Source organism: Neoarius graeffei, chromosome 11 (assembly GCF_027579695.1).
Source record: "Neoarius graeffei isolate fNeoGra1 chromosome 11, fNeoGra1.pri, whole genome shotgun sequence".
NCBI classification, from domain to species: domain Eukaryota; kingdom Metazoa; phylum Chordata; class Actinopteri; order Siluriformes; family Ariidae; genus Neoarius; species Neoarius graeffei.
Genome location: NC_083579.1, coordinates 31,693,050 through 31,711,625, shown reverse-complemented (window position 1 = coordinate 31,711,625; position 18,576 = coordinate 31,693,050). Strand labels below are relative to the sequence as shown.

At 41.0% G+C, this 18,576-nt stretch overlaps 1 protein-coding gene across 4 annotated transcripts in view; it reads right to left on the bottom strand.

Annotated features, from left to right (window-relative positions):
* adck1 (aarF domain containing kinase 1) overlaps positions 1–18,576 on the bottom strand; it is a 418,902-nt gene that overhangs the window by 159,144 nt on the left and 241,182 nt on the right. For all 4 annotated transcript variants that reach the window (XM_060932941.1, XM_060932943.1, XM_060932940.1 and 1 more), the window contains 2 exons: positions 12,031–12,189; positions 8,188–8,346 (listed from right to left, as the gene is read on the bottom strand). In XM_060932941.1, the coding sequence (XP_060788924.1) occupies positions 8,188–8,346; positions 12,031–12,189 (318 nt within the window). The remainder of the gene's footprint in view (positions 1–8,187; positions 8,347–12,030; positions 12,190–18,576) is intronic.

Genomic DNA, 18,576 nt, shown 5'->3' with positions numbered 1-18,576 from the left:
GGATTTGAGGGAAAAATCGGAAACTTTTTTTTTCAAGTTTTGAGGTGAAAAAAGCGGAATTCCGCGAATTCGCGGAAAAATCACATCCCTGCTTCTTGCTGTGAGGCGACAGCACTAACCACTACACCACTGTGCTGCCTAAGCATATTTTAATTCTGCAAAAAGTATGTTGTTCTGCATTCAATTCTGAATTCAATGAGACCAGTTTCAAACAATTTGGATTGAATTTTCACCTTATATGCCTACTTCGCGACTCCATTTCTATAAAAAATATAGTCACGGTCATTTTTTTCCTTTGCACTACATTCTCTAGCAGTGTTCTTACCAATAAAGAGTCTCACTAAATTAAAATGAATTAATAAATAAATAAATTACTGCGAGTGAGGAAAACAAGGACAAGAAAACGGGGGGGGGGGAAGCATTTAGTTGTAGAGACTGTGTGCATTGGAGTTTCTGCGTGGAGCAGGCCAGCGAGGTGATGAGGTGTGATCAGCAGGCTGTGAAGTTATTGTCCACCACTAACGCCACTGATCTGCTCTTACATCACTCCAGCTGACACCAGGCTGACCTTCGTCTGACATTCATCTCCTCACACACACACACACACACACACACACACACACACACACACACACACACACACACACACACACCTCACAGTGACTCTGCATTTCTCTTTACAGCCTCCACTGCTGAGAACTTTGTCAAAAACGTTTCGTCTGAGACACAAAAAAAAAAAAAACCTTGATCAAGCTTATTGTGGTTGGGGAACTCAGTGCAGATCCTTACACAGATGATCTCGGTTTCAAAAGCATTTTTATTCATTAGAGTTAATTCACGCACAGTTGATTATTTTTCGATGTATTTCTAGTTCATACTGTTGAATTTCCATAGTTCTCACTTATGTTACCGTATTCCACCTAATTAGCGCACAGGGCGCTTAGAAAACATCATACGGCCATTCCAGGGTGCACGAAATAGGGACTGAGATAGCACTACCTCAGGCATTTGAACTTACAAATATTATTGACAATAGCTTATTATCCATTGGTACGAGTACGTGTATTGTAGATCTAGATCTGTTTAAATTCTGAATCTGCGATTACAAACCGTTGGATGGGGAGAGATAAGGGATGCGGAATCGATCTGATTGGGTTATTCCATGTCAGAAGTTGAAAGGGGGTGTGTCGTTTGAAAGTTTTTCTTTTAACACTTTGTTTTTCTCTTCAAAAAGTTAACAGGTCTTCACACAATCAAGTCTGTAATCGCTATAATTTCAGGAAAACTATTCCTATTATCTCTGATGGAAATATATAACATCCGTCAGGCCCGTTTCCCCCTTTTATAACTTGGAATGGCTGAAATCACTAGCAACAGGGAAGCAGGTGAAATGATGTCAGTCTCGCAATGGCGATCTTCGAAGTGGCAAGCACAGCGAGGGGTTACCACGTGTATAGAAGTGTTTGGACCCCAGAAGTTGGCCAGACTTTGGAGATATCAATTGAAGATAACCCTCACGTGGCTGTTATGAACGATGATAAAACCGTAGGCCGCATTCCAAGAGAACTGAGCAAGATCGCGTATTTCTTTCTGGAAAACCTCAGGGAAATTACGTGTCATTACTTCTGACAAATACAACCCCGATTCCAAAAAAGTTGGGACAAAGTACAAATTGTAAATAAAAACGGAATGCAATAATTTACAAATCTCAAAAACTGATATTGTATTCACAGTAGAACATAGACAACATATCAAATGTCGAAAGTGAGACATTTTGAAGTTTCATGGCAAATACTGGCTCATTTGAAATTTCATGACAGCAACACATCTCAAAAAAGTTGGGACAGGGGCAACAAGAAGATGGAAAAGTTAAAGGTACAAAAAAGGAGCAGCTGGAGGACCAAATTGCAACTCATTAGGTCAACTGGCAATAGGTCATTAACATGACTGGGTATAAAAAGAGCATCTTGGAGTGGCAGCGGCTCTCAGAAGTAAAGATGGGAAGAGGATCACCAATCCCCCTAATTCTGCGCCGACAAATAGCGGAGCAATATCAGAAAGGAGTTCGACAGTGTAAAATTACAAAGAGTTTGAACATCTCATCATCTACAGTGCATAATATCATCAAAAGATTCAGAGAATCTGGAAGAATCTCTGTGCGTAAGGGTCAAGGCCGGAAAACCATACTGGGTGCCCGTGATCTTCGGACCCTTAGACGGCACTGCATCACATACAGGCATGCTTCTGTATTGGAAATCACAAAATGGGCTCAGGAATATTTCCAGAGAACATTATCTGTGAACACAATTCACCGTGCCATCCACCGTTGCCAGCTAAAAGTCTATAGTTCAAAGAAGAAGCCGTATCTAAACACGACCCAGAAGTGCAGACGTCTTCTCTGGGCCAAGGCTCATTTAAAATGGACTGTGGCAAAGTGGAAAACTGTTCTGTGGTCAGACGAATCAAAATTTGAAGTTCTTTATGGAAATCAGGGACGCCGTGTCTTTCGGACTAAAGAGGAGAAGGACGACCCAAGTTGTTATCAGCGCTCAGTTCAGAAGCCTGCATCTCTGATGGTATGGGGTTGCATTAGTGCGTGTGGCATGGGCAGCTTACACATCTGGAAAGACACCATCAATGCTGAAAGGTATATCCAGGTTCTAGAGCAACATATGCTCCCATCCAGACGACGTCTCTTTCAGGGAAGACCTTGCATTTTCCAACATGACAATGCCAAACCACATACTGCATCAATTACAGCATCATGGCTGCGTAGAAGAAGGGTCCGGGTACTGAACTGGCCAGCCTGCAGTCCAGATCTTTCACCCATAGAAAACATTTGGCGCATCATAAAATGGAAGATACGACAAAAAAGACCTAAGACAATTGAGCAACTAGAATCCTATATTAGACACGAATGGGTTAACATTCCTATCCCTAAACTTGAGCAACTTGTCTCCTCAGTCCCCAGATGTTTACAGACTGTTGTAAAGAGAAAAGGGGATGTCTCACAGTGGGAAACATGGCCTTGTCCCAACTTTTTTGAGATGTGTTGTTGTCATGAAATTTAAAATCACCTCATTTTTCTCTTTAAATGATACATTTTCTCAGTTTAAACATTTGATATGTCATCTATGTTCTATTCTGAATAAAATAGGGAATTTTGAAACTTCCACATCATTGCATTCCGTTTTTATTTACAATTTGTACTTTGTCCCAACTTTTTTGGAATCAGGGTTGTATTAGCTGGTGGACTGGAAGCAGAATGCTTCTTCCAATTTATCAGCAAAGAACTATTTGTGAAAAGGCTGAGGAATTTATACAACAGTCAATAAGGTAAGAGACCTTTTTTTTTCTTTTGTCAGTGACTTGACTTAGTTGATGCTGTCAAAAAAGTCGGGGTGCGCTGAAAGGGGCAGGGGCGCTAATTAAGTCGAATACGTTATAGCAGCTATTTAATAGTTATTCCACGATATCGAGTCGTACATGAGCTGATAGCTGATGAGGCATGTAGCACCGAGTTGGCTATAAGCCATGCATGATGAGATTGAGTGGAATAACTGTTTTATTCTATCCACAGTCAATGGATTTTGAGAAACGGAGCATTTTTTTTTTTTGCAAATTTGATAAATAAAAACTTTATACAAAATGTCTGACAAAATAATTTCCTCTTAGAATGTAAACAAACCGGAGACATGACAGTAGCAATTTGTGAAAAAATACCATTATAATAATTCTTGAAAAATAGAAAAAAGATATGTTCTTACCATCAAATAGAGTGCTCCGAGATGATGCTAAAAATAGTAACACTGTGCGTGCGCGGCCATCTTGGAAGTCACTCGCGCCAGAGCGCTCGTAGAGTACACATCATAGAGTACACATTTAGCGATTCGTTTCCGCGTTAGAGGGCTTAGAAGCTTGGATTTTTTAAAGAACTTAGACATCTGAAGTGATGGAGCACTACTGTGAAAGTTTGGATAAGCAGGCACGGGAGCGTTATGCTGAGAAGGTACGTTTCATTGGGAATGTAGATCCATACACTGTTAGTGAGAAGGAATGGAAAGCTGACCCCAGCTTGTTGCTGCATTTAACATACATAGATCTTGTGAACTATCGAGTGTTTCACCCAAGTCCATTTTGTGAACTAAAGGATTTCCAGAACTACAAGAGCATGGAAGCATACGATAGATTTGTGTCCGGTTGGGTCCGCGATGTGTCGGTGTTTACTGCTGAAGACGGAGAGACAAAAGTGATCAGAGGGAAAGTGTTACACTCGCAGAGACTGTCCCAGCCTAGTCTACACCCCTGGATAATAGTTGACAAGAGACATGCTATTTTGTGTGCACATTGCAACTGCATTGCTGGACTTGGGGAATGTTGCTCCCATGTTGCTTCCCTGTTGTTTTATGTTGAAGCGGGCACGAGACTGAGGGAAAGAACGACGGTCACACAACAGCCGGCATACTGGATGCTACCGGTAACTATGAAATTAAAATAACTATTTTAGTAACTATGAAATTCAAGACAATATAACCTACCTGTCACAAAGTGATCAGAACAAATCCGGATACAGTCCAGTTGTCCTAAATTTGATCGGTTGATGGCAGCCAGCCACTGTCGTCTCCTCCGCTCGCTTTTCTCCTGTGCTGCAATTCCCTGGTTAGTCACGACTTTAGGGAGTCTGTGGAAGCTTTTGCCACCCTTTTCCCCCCGGCTACTACAGCCAACAATGATGCACGTATTCGGCATTGTCACCCCTTTTTGCTTCGCTGAACAACAACAATGCACTGACACAGTGCGCTTTGACTTCCAATATGGCTGCCGCTGGGTTCGCGCTGACCTCGAAGCACTCTATACTTTCGTTCCATATTTTGTTGCTTTTTTTTTGTATTTTCGGGGTTTTCTTCTTCTTCTTTAGGGTTTTTTTGGCTGTTGGCAAACCAACTTAAAGGTGCATTACCACCACCGACTGGGCTGGAGTGTGGAACAGGAGCTATTGGGGGGAGGGGACTATATTCTTTTAGCTATTTCTGTTTCTTTTAAATATTTGATAACAAAGCCACCATTTTGTTTTTCTCTACTCACGGTATATGAGCTGATATCCTAGTAGTAGAGTAGCCAATCAGAGCGTGCCATTGCTCATATCCAGTGAATGTGGATAGAATAAAAATAGTTGTTTCCTCACCAGCCTGTCTTTCCTCTCTCTCAAAAAACCCCCACCATGTCACAAAAAAAGCACAGAAGTGTAAACGCCTCCATCCTGACGATATCCAAAAATAAAAGTCGTAACATTCCAGCTTTACCTCTGACCATAACAAAACGCTGACACTGGAGACTCCTTACTTAAGTATGAAATAAACATCCTGTCACGGAAAGCCTGCACATACTTACACACTTTTCAAATGATAATTTGAACAAGAGTGCTCTGAGAGCACAATATCCCACGCTGGCAACTCTGCCATAAGTCTGGTAAAACGCGACTGAATTGAACGAAATTACAATATCCGTATCACCGACATATAACAAAGGATCCTGTCAAGTTTTGTGAAATTCCTCCAAAAATTGTGAGAGGAGTTGATTTCAGAAGGTGAGTACCCTTTCCGGGACAGACAGATGGACGGACATTGCCATGACATAATCCCCCTTCAGGCTTTTCAGCCAGCGGGGGATAAAAATCAATCAGCGCGCATTAATATAAACCTGTGATTTGTAGCTGCACTTCTGTCGGAGCTGCTGTTAGAGAAACCGAAGGTTCTAATCAACACCTTTTGACCAATCAGAATCCAGGATTCATGTGTGCAGTGGTATAGTGCATATTAAAACAGTTTAAAAAAAATTTACGGGTTTATTTCTGATACAATACCCACTTTCTGATGTCAGAAGTAATATCTGTAGACTCCCGATGAGCCAATAATATACCTCTGTTATTTATTAGGGATAAGCCAGGCCTCTGGGAGAGCATTTGGCAGTTATTATGATAAATTATGTACTTCATAAAGTGCTTTTGACAATAGAGGTTTATACAAATAACTGCTCACACTTTGAATGAGAAATAACTCAAATACACTGAAGTTTAATTCACTGTGTGAAAAGAACCCGGAGAGAATGTAAACCCATCGCCCAAATACAAATTTACTCCAGAGAAAATATTTAACATCGACCTGATAAAAAGCAACGCTGCCTGAAGTGAGAGATCCGTAACATCGTCATACATCAGAAAACAGAAATAAAAGATGCTAGAATTCTGAAGAGAAAAAAAAAAACCCCACAATCTCCGCTTACAAGAACAGTAAGCAAAAGCAATGAATCAGGAAGCGGACACGTCCACAGGGGTGGATTAAACAAAACACTATTGATTTTTTTTATTCAATTGTACTAGAACTATAAATGAATAATGAGGCTGTTGGACGGGACCTCAAAGAACCGTCTTGGAAAGTCAGAGCGCCGTCTTTACACAATCCAATCAACAGAGGCTGTAGTTTAGACCGCATGTATCGAGCTGCTTTAATGGAAAAACCATGGCAAGTCTCCAACATCTCTGACTCCAATCATGAGGAGACTGAAGTGGAGCTGGTGAGTCGAATTAAACATTCACGACAATACAAACTCGGCATGCGTTTTGATGTTTAATAATCAGTTTTGGATGAGTCACTCACACGAACAAATGTCGAAAGACAATAAGCAGGCATGGAAAAAGTCCGCTCACTTGAATCACCATCATCATGAAATGATATACTGTCATTCTGTGTAAATGCAAATTAGATGCAAATGAGAAATATTCCAAGCCCTACTCAAAGCAGTGCTACGGGGTTGTATTTGCATACTGGAATCAGATTGGAGTTTATATTTTATGATGTAAAAATACTTTTAAAAAGCAATTTTCCAGTGAGGGCGGCACGGTGGTGTAGTGGTTAGCGCTGTCGCCTCACAGCAAGAAGGTCCGGGTTCGAGCCTCGTGGCCGGCGAGGGCCTTTCTGTGCGGAGTTTGCATGTTCTCCCCGTGTCCACGTGGGTTTCCTCCGGGTGCTCCGGTTTCCCCCACAGTCCAAAGACATGCAGGTTAGGTTAACTGGTGACTCTAAATTGACCGTAGGTGTGAATGTGAGTGTGAATGGCTGTCTGTGTCTATGTGTCAGCCCTGTGATGACCTGGCGACTTGTCCAGGGTGTACCCCGCCTTTCGCCCGTAGTCAGCTGGGATAGGCTCCAGCTTGCCTGCGACCCTGTAGAAGGATAAAGCGGCTAGAGATAATGAGATGAGATGAATGAATTTTCCAGTGAAATATTCAGCTTCAATTTATTTTATAAAAGCAGTACCATTTTTTTTTTTTTTTATTAACTCATGGCATAGTTAAAAACAGTCTTCTGTGGATTGTATTTGCATACTGGAACCTGATTGGCTCTTATATTTTATGATTCAGCAACATATTCGAAAGCAATGAAATCTCATCTCATCTCATTATCTCTAGCCGCTTTATCCTGTTCTACAGGGTCGCAGGCAAGCTGGAGCCTATCCCAACTGACTATGGGCGAAAGGCGGGGTACACCCTGGACAAGTCGCCAGGTCATCACAGGGCTGACACATAGACACAGACAACCATTCACACTCACATTCACACCTACGGTCAATTTAGAGTCACCAGTTAACCTAACCTGCATGTCTTTGGACTGTGGGGGAAACCGGAGCACCCGGAGGAAACCCACGCGGACACGGGGAGAACATGCAAACTCCACACAGAAAGGCCCTCGCCGGCCACGGGGCTCGCACCCGGACCTTCTTGCTGTGAGGCGACAGCGCTAACCACTACACCACCGTGCCGCCCCGCAATGAAATTAAAAAAAAAATAAATTTGTTTTGTTTAAATGTCAAAAGGAATCCTGATTTTATTTTTCCTTTTTTTTTCTTTTGAAACTGACAGAGTTGGGTGTTTTTTCCCCCCAAAAAAAGGTCAAAGATGCACATAGAGTAACATCAAACACTATTTTTTTTTTTTTTACCTCTCAACCAGTCAGATCACAAGTTAGAGGTCTAATTCAATTAATTTGCTTTTTTTTTAAAGCAGAAAATTGTCATTTCCAGGTGTTTCCCATATCGTCATAGCAACAAGTCAAAAATCATAAATGCTCCACCTAAACTGGAGATCTTTAATCTTTGATCCGTATGTGTATATGAGTGTGTTGTGCAAACCTTGAGGAAGTCGAAGTGCCTGAGCATGTGGGCGACTTTCTCAGCGTTTCGTCCCTCGTTGAGGAAGTCGAGCTCAAGAGGCATGTTTCGTTTCGCCTCTTCTACCAGCCACATGAACGCAAAGTCTGGAAAGAGCCAATGAACCACCTGCAGGAGGAACTACACACACACACACACACACACACACAAACATACACACAACGTAACTTCAGTAAGCAACAGAATTGTAGCAAACAAAAGATGTTTCCACAGGAATCACTGAGTCATCCAGGGAAATGTTTCACACTGCATTGTGTTTCAAGAAACAATACATGACAAATTTAAAAATGCACGTTGCACTCCAACCTCGTCTCGTCATCTCTAGCCGCTTTATCCTGTTCTACAGGGTCGCAGGCAAGCTGGAGCCTATCCCAGCTGACTACGGGTGAAAGGCGGGGTACACCCTGGACAAGTCGCCAGGTCATCGCAGGGTTGACACATAGACACAGACAACCATTCACACTCACATTCACACCTACGCTCAATTTAGAGTCACCAGTTAACCTAACCTGCATGTCTTTGGACTGTGGGGGAAACCGGAGCACCCGGAGGAAACCCACGTGGACACGGGGACAACATGCAAACTCCGCACAGAAAGGCCCTCGCCGGCCACGGGGCTCGAACCCAGGACCTTCTTGCTGTGAGGCAACAGCGCTAACCACTACACCACCGTGCCGCCCGCACTCCAACCTAAAAGTAAAAATCTGAATTCCTCTTTGCTTCTGTAGATTTAAATTATAATTACTAAATGAAGTTAAAACATATTTGATTAAATCTCTGCCAATTATAGATATATGCTTAATGAAACTCTGTTCATTAAATTTGCTTTAATTTAGATAGATAGATAGATAGATAGATAGATAGATAGATGGATGGATGGATGGATGGATGGATGGATGGATGGATGTGAAGCTAGGTGAGTTGGGATGAATTCCAAAAATATATTTTTATTAACGAACTGCTGTTTTTTTTATTTATTTAAATATTGTGCAACTATGAAAGTTGTTCATAAAAACATTATATTGAAAAAAATCTAAAACAGGGGCGGCACGGTGGTGTAGTGGTTAGCGCTGTCGCCTCACAGCAAGAAGGTCCGGGTTCGAGCCCCGTGGCCGGCGAGGGCCTTTCTGTGTGGAGTTTGCATGTTCTCCCCGTGTCCGCGTGGGTTTCCTCCGGGTGCTCCGGTTTCCCCCACAGTCCAAAGACATGCAGGTTAGGTTAACTGGTGACTCTAAATTGACCGTAGGTGTGAATGTGAGTATGAATGGTTGTCTGTGTCTATGTGTCAGCCCTGTGATGACCTGGCGACTTGTCCAGGGTGTACCCCGCCTTTCGCCCGTAGTCAGCTGGGATAGGCTCCAGCTTGCCTGCGACCCTGTAGAACAGGATAAAGCGGCTAGAGATAATGAGATGAGAATGAGGGGAAAATCTAAAACAGAGCAATTAAAAGCACTACAAGTCTGAAAGATCATAATTTTATCGATATGTTTCTCAAGAGTTTACCTTCATTTATAAACTATAAAATATAGTTTTATTGTTTTAATTGACAACTGAAAACATTACAAATCAGAAGATATTTTCCTCCATGCGTCTGCATGTTTTTACTTCATTTATTATAACTAGAGCAAAAATATCCAATTTTATTCTATCCACATTCACTGGATATGAGCAATCGCACGCTCTGATTGGCTACTCTACTACCAGGCTATCAGCTCATATAGAGGGATTTCACTGACGTCACCTGAAACCGGAAGTAAACAGACCCTGCGCCGTTTTGGAAGACCAACAAACTCGTGATTAGGGGATAATAACGGCAGCGGTATGTGAACCCACGAGAATAAAGTGGAGTGGCAAGCGACTTAAACAAACAAATCTGAGCTGTTTTATTTATGATTTATTGGCCCAACAGTAGACTTGAAAGAAACCTGTGTGAGACTTGGCAAAAAACTGTGGATATAATGGATAAGTCTGTGCATGATCTGCGGACACTTTGAGGTAAGCAAACGCAAGAAATTCAGATTTAAAACATGCTAAATTGGCCCCAAGTTGATAACTGTATGAGGAGCAAGCCTCCCAGACTTCTACAATTTAATAATAATAATAATAATAATAATAATAATAATAATAATAATAATAATTTAGGATGGTTTGGGGCTTGCTCTCCCTCCTATTATATAAATAAAGCATAGTTGTTGTGTAGGCATATATCATAAATACATATGTATAATTTGGATAAATTAACCTAAATTATGGATACCTTAATAGTAACAAAAAGTATTAATTTTTCAACTGAAAAGATATATTATTAAAAGATAAATATCAACAAGATTACCTTGGCCATAACTATGTGTAGGTTATTCTTAATAACAGCTGTAATATCACGAACCAAGCCACTAACAACATAATTGTAAGCCTGTAGCCCTTTGTAGGCTTTCAAGTCATCAGCAGTGTAGGCACTGGGTGTAAACAACAAATAGTTTACAATGTCTGGGTAGCAAACAGATGGCAGAATTGGTGTCCGGTCCTCATGTTTCCATTCTCCCTTGCCGCGAGTCTTATCATATGGGTCAAACCCATCAATCACAGCCAGTTTCTCCACATACCGTGCCCTTTCTGCAGCTGGTAATGTACTCACATAACCCGAATTATCATCCATCGTGTAACTTTACTCTCGCTCGTACTTTGTTTTATATTGTGAGTGCATATACTTGGTCTTCCAATATGGCGCCTAACAAAATCTCGCGGCGCGGTGACGACATGCGGTAGCCCTCTATACCCTGAGTAGAGAAAAACAAAATGGCGGAGTGTGTTGCTGAACCAACCGAGGATGAAATAAAAACTCTACTCGAAAACAAAACCCCAAAAAATACAAAAAAAGCAACAAAATATGGAATTAAAGTATTTGATGGTAAGAACGTATCTTTTTTTTTCAAGAATTATTATGATGCTAGCATTCTTCACAAATTGCTGCTGTCATTTCGCCGGTTTGTTTACATTCTAAGCGGAAATTATTTTGTCGGACGTTTTGTATAAAGTTTTTATTTATCGAATTTGCAGAAAATGAAAATGCTCTGTTTCTCAACATCCAGTGAATGTGGATAGAATAAAAAAGTTATTCCACTCGATCTCATCATACATGGTTTACAGCGCCTCGTCGGCTATCAGCTCAAGTACGATTCGATTTTGCGGAATAACTGTTAAATATCCATCGTGATTTATTTGTATAGCACAACTAATCATTTTTAACGAGTCAACTATTATCCTTCATACATGAAAGTTACTTTCATGGAAAAAATACAACAAAATCTATCCGAAATGTACTTAAGAGCATTGAGATAAACTTCCAAAAATCAAGGGAAAGTATTATAAGGTTATTCATCGGAAATATACATGTATTTGTATCTTCAGTAAAGCTATAGGAATATCGGAATGGAGAATTACTGATGGCTCCTGGAGGTTTAAGGGATTCAGAGTCAGGGAAAAAGCCAAAATACTGAATGATAAAACAGCATGAAAAGGATATTGGTTGCATTTATAAAGCAATTACATACACATAGATGATACTGAATTTAATGAAGTGATCAGGAGTTCAGTAAGACAAATGAAATTGCATGGTTACGCTTCAATGACTATTTACAATAACAACCAAAGAATAAAAGCAACATGTGAGTGATGGGGTCCATTACTTAAATACTAATGTGCAGTGAATAAGACCTGGATCTCAGGAGGTGTGTATGTGAGTGTGTGACAGTGACAGAGAGGGTGAATTAGTCAGCTCTTGCTCTGCTCTCGCACAGCACTCACCTCCATCACCATGATGTCCTTGGAGCCCTGAGCCTGAACCTTCGGATGCTGCACTTTGACTGCCACTGTGGCGCCGTTAGCCAAGACGGCCCTGTGGACCTGAGCGAGAGACGCTGCCCCCTGTGGCTTCTCCTCAAAGCTCACAAACAACTCGCCCAGCTGTCGGGGGGAAATAAGTACGACTTTTATAAAGATTTTTAATAAGATATAAAGTAGAAAATACACTACCGTTCAAAAGTTTGGGGTCACTTTGAAATGTCCTTATTTTTGAAAGAAAAGCACTGTTCTTTTCAATGAAGATCACTTTAAACTAATCAGAAATCCACTCTATCCATTGCTAATGTGGTAAATGACTATTCTAGCTGCAAATGTCTGGTTTTTGGTGCAATATCTACATAGGTGTATAGAGGCCCATTTCCAGCAACTCTCACTCCAGTGTTCTAATGGTACAATGTGTTTGCTCATTGCCTCAGAAGGCTAATGGATGATTAGAAAACCCTTGTACAATCATGTTAGCACAGCTGAAAACAGTTGAGCTCTTTAGAGAAGCTATAAAACTGACCTTCCTTTGAGCAGATTGAGTTTCTGGAGCATCACATTTGTGGGGTCGATTAAATGCTCAAAATGGCCAGAAAAATGTCTCGACTATATTTTCTATTCATTTTACAACTTATGGTGGGAAATAAAAGTGTGACTTTTCATGGAAAACACAAAATTGTCTGGGTGACCCCAAACTTTTGAACGGTAGTGTATAAGATGACGTAAAACCTGCAGGTTCTACTGTACATCTTGTTTAATGACTATTTAAAGTCCTGGAGAGAAAGGTGGGTCATTTCTCATTTTATTTAGTTATGGTGCGTAAACTGGTGAACACTTAGCCTGGACCCGCCCATCCTAAGCGTGACGCAACACGAGGGCCTGTTGCGAGCTTACAGTAGTCTGGCCAGGCAAGCTATCTACAGCTCTTCCAAGCTCCCGAAAAATCGGGAGCCAATCAACTTTGAGCATCTCCAACGGCCCTGGGTAGAGGCGTGTTCAAGGCAGTGACGTAGTAGAACTGCGACCGGAAGCCATAGATTGTTTACAGAATCTATGCCGGAAGCGCTTCATTCACTAGAAACATTACGAACATGGAGCAAGTTCTCATTGAAAACGGAGCAAAGAGCAGCCCTGGAGGTCTTTATTGAAAGGAAGGACGTTTTCGCCTTGCTCCCGACAGGCTTCGGTAAGAGTTTAATCTACCAGTTAGCCCCGTCGCGTCACATACGTCAGAGGAAAGAGTGATGTGATTGGTTTAAGCTTTGTCACAGCCTTTTCTGGCTTCGACCAGTAGCAAACTGAGGCATTTCAGGGAGGCGGGTCAACCACACACTTTGGGAAACGGTTGGGCTTAATATCTTTGCCAGACCAAATGCTCGCAGAGCTTTGAAGTCGCGTTAGCCAGACTAGTGAACACTGGCTCTTGCGGTGTGTCTTATCGACCAAGGTGGAAAGACGCTAATTTACATATGTACCAAAATCTATCTATTCACACAATCACAGGTTCACCAGATCGGTTTTAGCAGGCAGACGTAAAAGATGGACAATTTCATCCTTTATGCATGCACTTGTGAATGGATGGTAATACAACACAGGAAGCACTAACAGTATAAAGAAAATAAGGCATCATAATTCACACCAGCTGCCAACGTTGAAAACATTTCCCCGACACGACACGTACTGCATCAGGAGGCTGCGCTGTTTGCTAAGTAGCAGCCGAGTCAATACAAGGAGCGAACAATTCTCTCTCCACATGAAACATTGTGAAATCTTAGTTATTTGCAAAATGAGCGAGGCACTTTGCTGGTCACCAAACAAAGCCCACCTTTAAATGAGTGTGAACAACACTTAATGAAGGTCAAGTGACTCCATTTAGACTCTTTTTTTTTTCCAACTGGGTAAACACACCACTGGGAAAAGGCAAAGAAGCGTTTAAAAAAAGAAAGAAAAAAAAACAAAACAACTAAGAATAAGAAATGCAATGCTGAGGTATAAAAACAAAATACACATTATGATTAAATGTGTTTTTCAAACCATACAAAACTGCCTGATAGGCCTCAACATTAACTTTTGACACCTTAAATGGCCTCAAAAAATTTTTGACGCCCTCCCGCCTTGAATTTCCTTTTGCCCTAAAATTTTCCAATATTTCGGCACGTTTTCAAGTACACGGTTCAAGGCAATACTGATGTGTTTTCTAGGGGTATAATTGAGTTATTTAAACAGAAGTACACGTTTTTAAAAAAAAAAAAAACATTTATTTCTGCAACAGAAGAACAAGACAAGCCCTGAAAACATGAAACATAAATCAATATCATATATGTAAGACTTACATACAGTACTAGTACGTAATACGTCTTTTTATATCGGGTTTAGGACACAAAACACACTTTGTTTTGCTGATAACCATGACTAGTAATATCGCAAAGATGAATTATAAAACTAAAAACATGATGAAACAGGAGTCTGTACTGCACTACTGTCTTATCATTCAGTTTGCCATTGCATTTAGGAGGAAATTAAACAACCTGTCCTCCTCATCTTCACATGCATGATGGGCCAATATCAAATGATAAATGGGGTAAGATAGAGTGAATTATCCCATAGATAAATATGTAAATGATATATATTTACTGTAGAGGGTGTGGCTTACTATTTGAGACACAAAAGCATGTCTTTCCATTCACTGAATGTACTTACCACTGGCTTTTTTACGTGTATAGACCCCTTGCACACGACGTCACACATCACGCGATATTTACACCTGGAGGTCAAACAGGCACCGTCTTTCGCGTAAGCAAGGCTTAATCTGTCTTCAGTATGGTTCATTTTTGCACTGTTTTTGGCCGTTCAAATCAAGAAATAGATAAAAAGTATAACTGTCCCCATGCTATCAAGAAAAATGTTAACAAAGAGAAGCAAATGCTTCAAGAACCACGAAGAAATGAGTGGTTAAAGAGAATACGACGAGAGGAGCTCAACCTGAAAACCCCAGAGAAATTCGTGATTGTATTTAAAATGTATTTTTAAATAACAGAAAGTCGGAAGTGGGGCGGCACGGTGGCGTAGTGGTTAGCGCTGTCGCCTCACAGCAAGAAGGTCCGGGTTCGAGCCCCGTGGCCGGCGAGGGCCTTTCTGTGCGGAGTTTGCATGTTCTCCCCGTGTCCGCGTGGGTTTCCTCCGGGTGCTCCGGTTTCCCCCACAGTCCAAAGACATGCAGGTTAGGTTAACTGGTGACTCTAAATTGACTGTAGGTGTGAATGTGAGTGTGAATGGTTGTCTGTGTCTATGTGTCAGCCCTGTGATGACCTGGCGACTTGTCCAGGGTGTACCCCGCCTTTCGCCTGTAGTCAGCTGGGATAGGCTCCAGCTTGCCTGCGACCCTGTAGAACAGGATAAAGTGGCTACAGATAATGAGATGAGATGAGAAAGTCGGAAGTGAATATGGAAGAGTTTGCTTAAGAATCTCGTTTTATTTTTTCTGCTCGCATTTGAGTAAGTTTCTTCATGAAAGGTGTTTGATTTTCTAAGCTTCCTTATTCGACATGGAAAACTCAGACTGGTTTCAAACAACTTGGACATAACTCAGCAAAAAAAAAAAACAACCAGGAGTGACATGCACAATATATCCTGAAAGAACAGATTAAGAGCAGAGAGCGCTGAAGCTTTGTTTCTGTTATCAGAGGAACCCAGTCCTGTGCAAAATGTCACCATGGAGCCAGAATGTAGTAATGAACCCCCAGTCTGAGAGTTCTACACAAACACGCTGAACTTTACAACAGCTGCATGCATGTGAAATGAAAATAAATCGACTAAGGCATGAAAAACTATTCTGGATAAAATTGTTATTGTCCGTTACAACCTGTGTGACTCAGGTGTACCTTTGAATAGAGAATAAATTAAGAGGGAATTGAACATTAACCGTTTATTGAAATTACTGTTACAAGGGTGATTATAGTTACTATATACACTACCGTTCAAAAGTTTGGGGTCACTTTGAAATGTCCTTATTTTTGAAAGAAAAGCACTGTTCTTTTCAATGAAGATCACTTTAAACTAATCAGAAATCCACTCTATACATTGCTAATGTGCTAAATGACTATTCTAGCTGCAAATGTGTGGTTTTTGGTGCAATATCTCCATAGGTGTATAGAGGCCCATTTCCAGCAACTCTCACTCCAGTGTTCTAATGGTACAATGTGTTTGCTCATTGCCTCAGAAGGCTAATGGATGATTAGAAAACCCTTGTACAATCATGTTAGCACAGCTGAAAACAGTTGAGCTCTTTAGAGAAGCTATAAAACTGACCTTCCTTTGAGCAGATTGAGTTTCTGGAGCATCACATTTGTGGGGTCGATTAAATGCTCAAAATGGCCAGAAAAATGTCTTGACTATATTTTCTATTCATTTTACAACTTATGGTGGGAAATAAAAGTGTGACTTTTCATGGAAAACACAAAATTGTCTGGGTGACCCCAAACTTTTGAACGGTAGGGTAACTATAGCTACAACTGAAATGTGCTGATTTTGTTAGTGTCTGTAATTATTGTACCATCCACTATTAGATAAAATTAAAATAAAATCTTACAACATTGTTTGAAAGTCTAGTGCAAGATATTTTATTTTATAAATAACGCTTCAGATATTGTTTTAACAATAATAAGCGTCAATCTATAAATGATAGAGCGCAAATAGCTGTGTAACTAGATGTCCTTGAGGTTGCCGAGACATGGAGGGGCAGGAATACCATCCGGCCCACAGTTCAGGTCAGAGTCCTTTGAGGGTAAATGCTTTGGCTTTTACAACATTCTGTTCCCAAAAGCTGACATCGGGGAAAAAGTCTTTACACAAAGAAGGTTTTCTTGCTTTTGTAGGGTTTTTTTTTAAACTGTTCTTCCGTGCTGGGACTCTTCGGGAAAAAGAAGGTATATTCCAACATGTAGGTAATGCTAACACTAGGCCACAAATCTGCACCGTCACTCCAGTCGTTTTGAGGAATTTTATACGGATCATAACCGCTAATAAACTCTAATTTCCACGTATATCTATCCTTCACTTCTTTCTGACTAAGATTATCCAAGTAATCCGGTAGTAGAGCTTTTTTAGCTGTAGTTTAGCTGTTTGTAGCAACAGACGCCGGACATCTTTGTTTGGCTTCAGTGTGTGAACAAAGTTCGCTTGCCCACCAGGCATCGGGTAGCGACGATTGCTAAGGTAAATATGACGTCAGTGCAAGGGGTCTATATGTGGACGTCCTGAAGTCAACCCAGAAAAACGTAGCGGGCACCAACGACCACTTGTAGTGATGAAAAGCACGAATGCACACGCGTGCCTGAAGCGAGCCAATCAGAATCGCTGTTACAAATCGGGAAGAAAAAAACAAAACGGCGATCACAGGGGAGGCAAGGATGCTGATTAATATGTCTTGTTTTTTGTAATTTATTCGCTCAAAAATCATTTTTGTGCTTAAAGAAGCCGACAATAGGTGTGCCCGAACAGGCCTAACTCGCTAAAATATTTCTGCCCAAGCATCTCGGTCGGGCAAATCGGGCATTTGGGCAATGCCTGGTGTTGACACCTGCATCCTTGTATTTAAAAAATTTTATAGTAACTAGACACTAGATAAATTACCAGAGAATTACAAAAGCATATTAGCTTACTAAAGTTACATTTGGTTTCCTTTTTCTAAAACCACATCTCTCTATTTGTTCTCCATATCGATGATTGATGACACAACCCAAGTTTCAATTTCTGAATGTCTACATGTTTCCAACTTCTCCACTCAGTTACTCTATCACATTGTACCAAGATGAAAAATGACCAAACATGCCGTTTGATCATCTCTATCCTGATCTCTAGTTTATTATTCAGTTTAGCTGACCATCTTCACTTCAAGTTCAATCAGAGCTGTACCACTTGAGGAGCAGTCACTGATTTACGTCCTTTAAACTAATACTAATAAAGGCAGCAACAAGCTTTGGCAAGTCACCTTCATACATTACGTGTTAAAAATCTATATTGCTAGCCCAGAATACTACCAGACCACCAGAAATTCTCTTGACCATCATGAATTTACTTCAGCATCACCCTTTTTTGCTCCATCCACTGCATTTCTCCAGAAGATTGAGCATCATAAAGTCACAGCCTACCACCATTCTTAAGTCTGTGAAGGAAAGAGGACAAACTTATCAATCATAAAACTTAGCTTCACCACTTCTCTGGGCATTTCTAACACAGCCCATGTGACTGTAGGCCATCCATCTGAACAGACAGTGTGGCCCAGCGGGAACAGCAGGACCTTAGACATCCAGCATTCTTCACCAGGTAAGAAAACACAGCCCATGGCACTGTCAGGGGACAATTCAGTCACCCATCATAGAATGAGATGTTTCAGGAATAAGGAGCAGCTCAGAAATCTCAACTAGCATGTTCTCTGATCTTTAGTAATCTCTAATTACTAAAGGCCTTGTTGGTACCAAAAATGCCCAAGTTGGGAACAAAGCATAC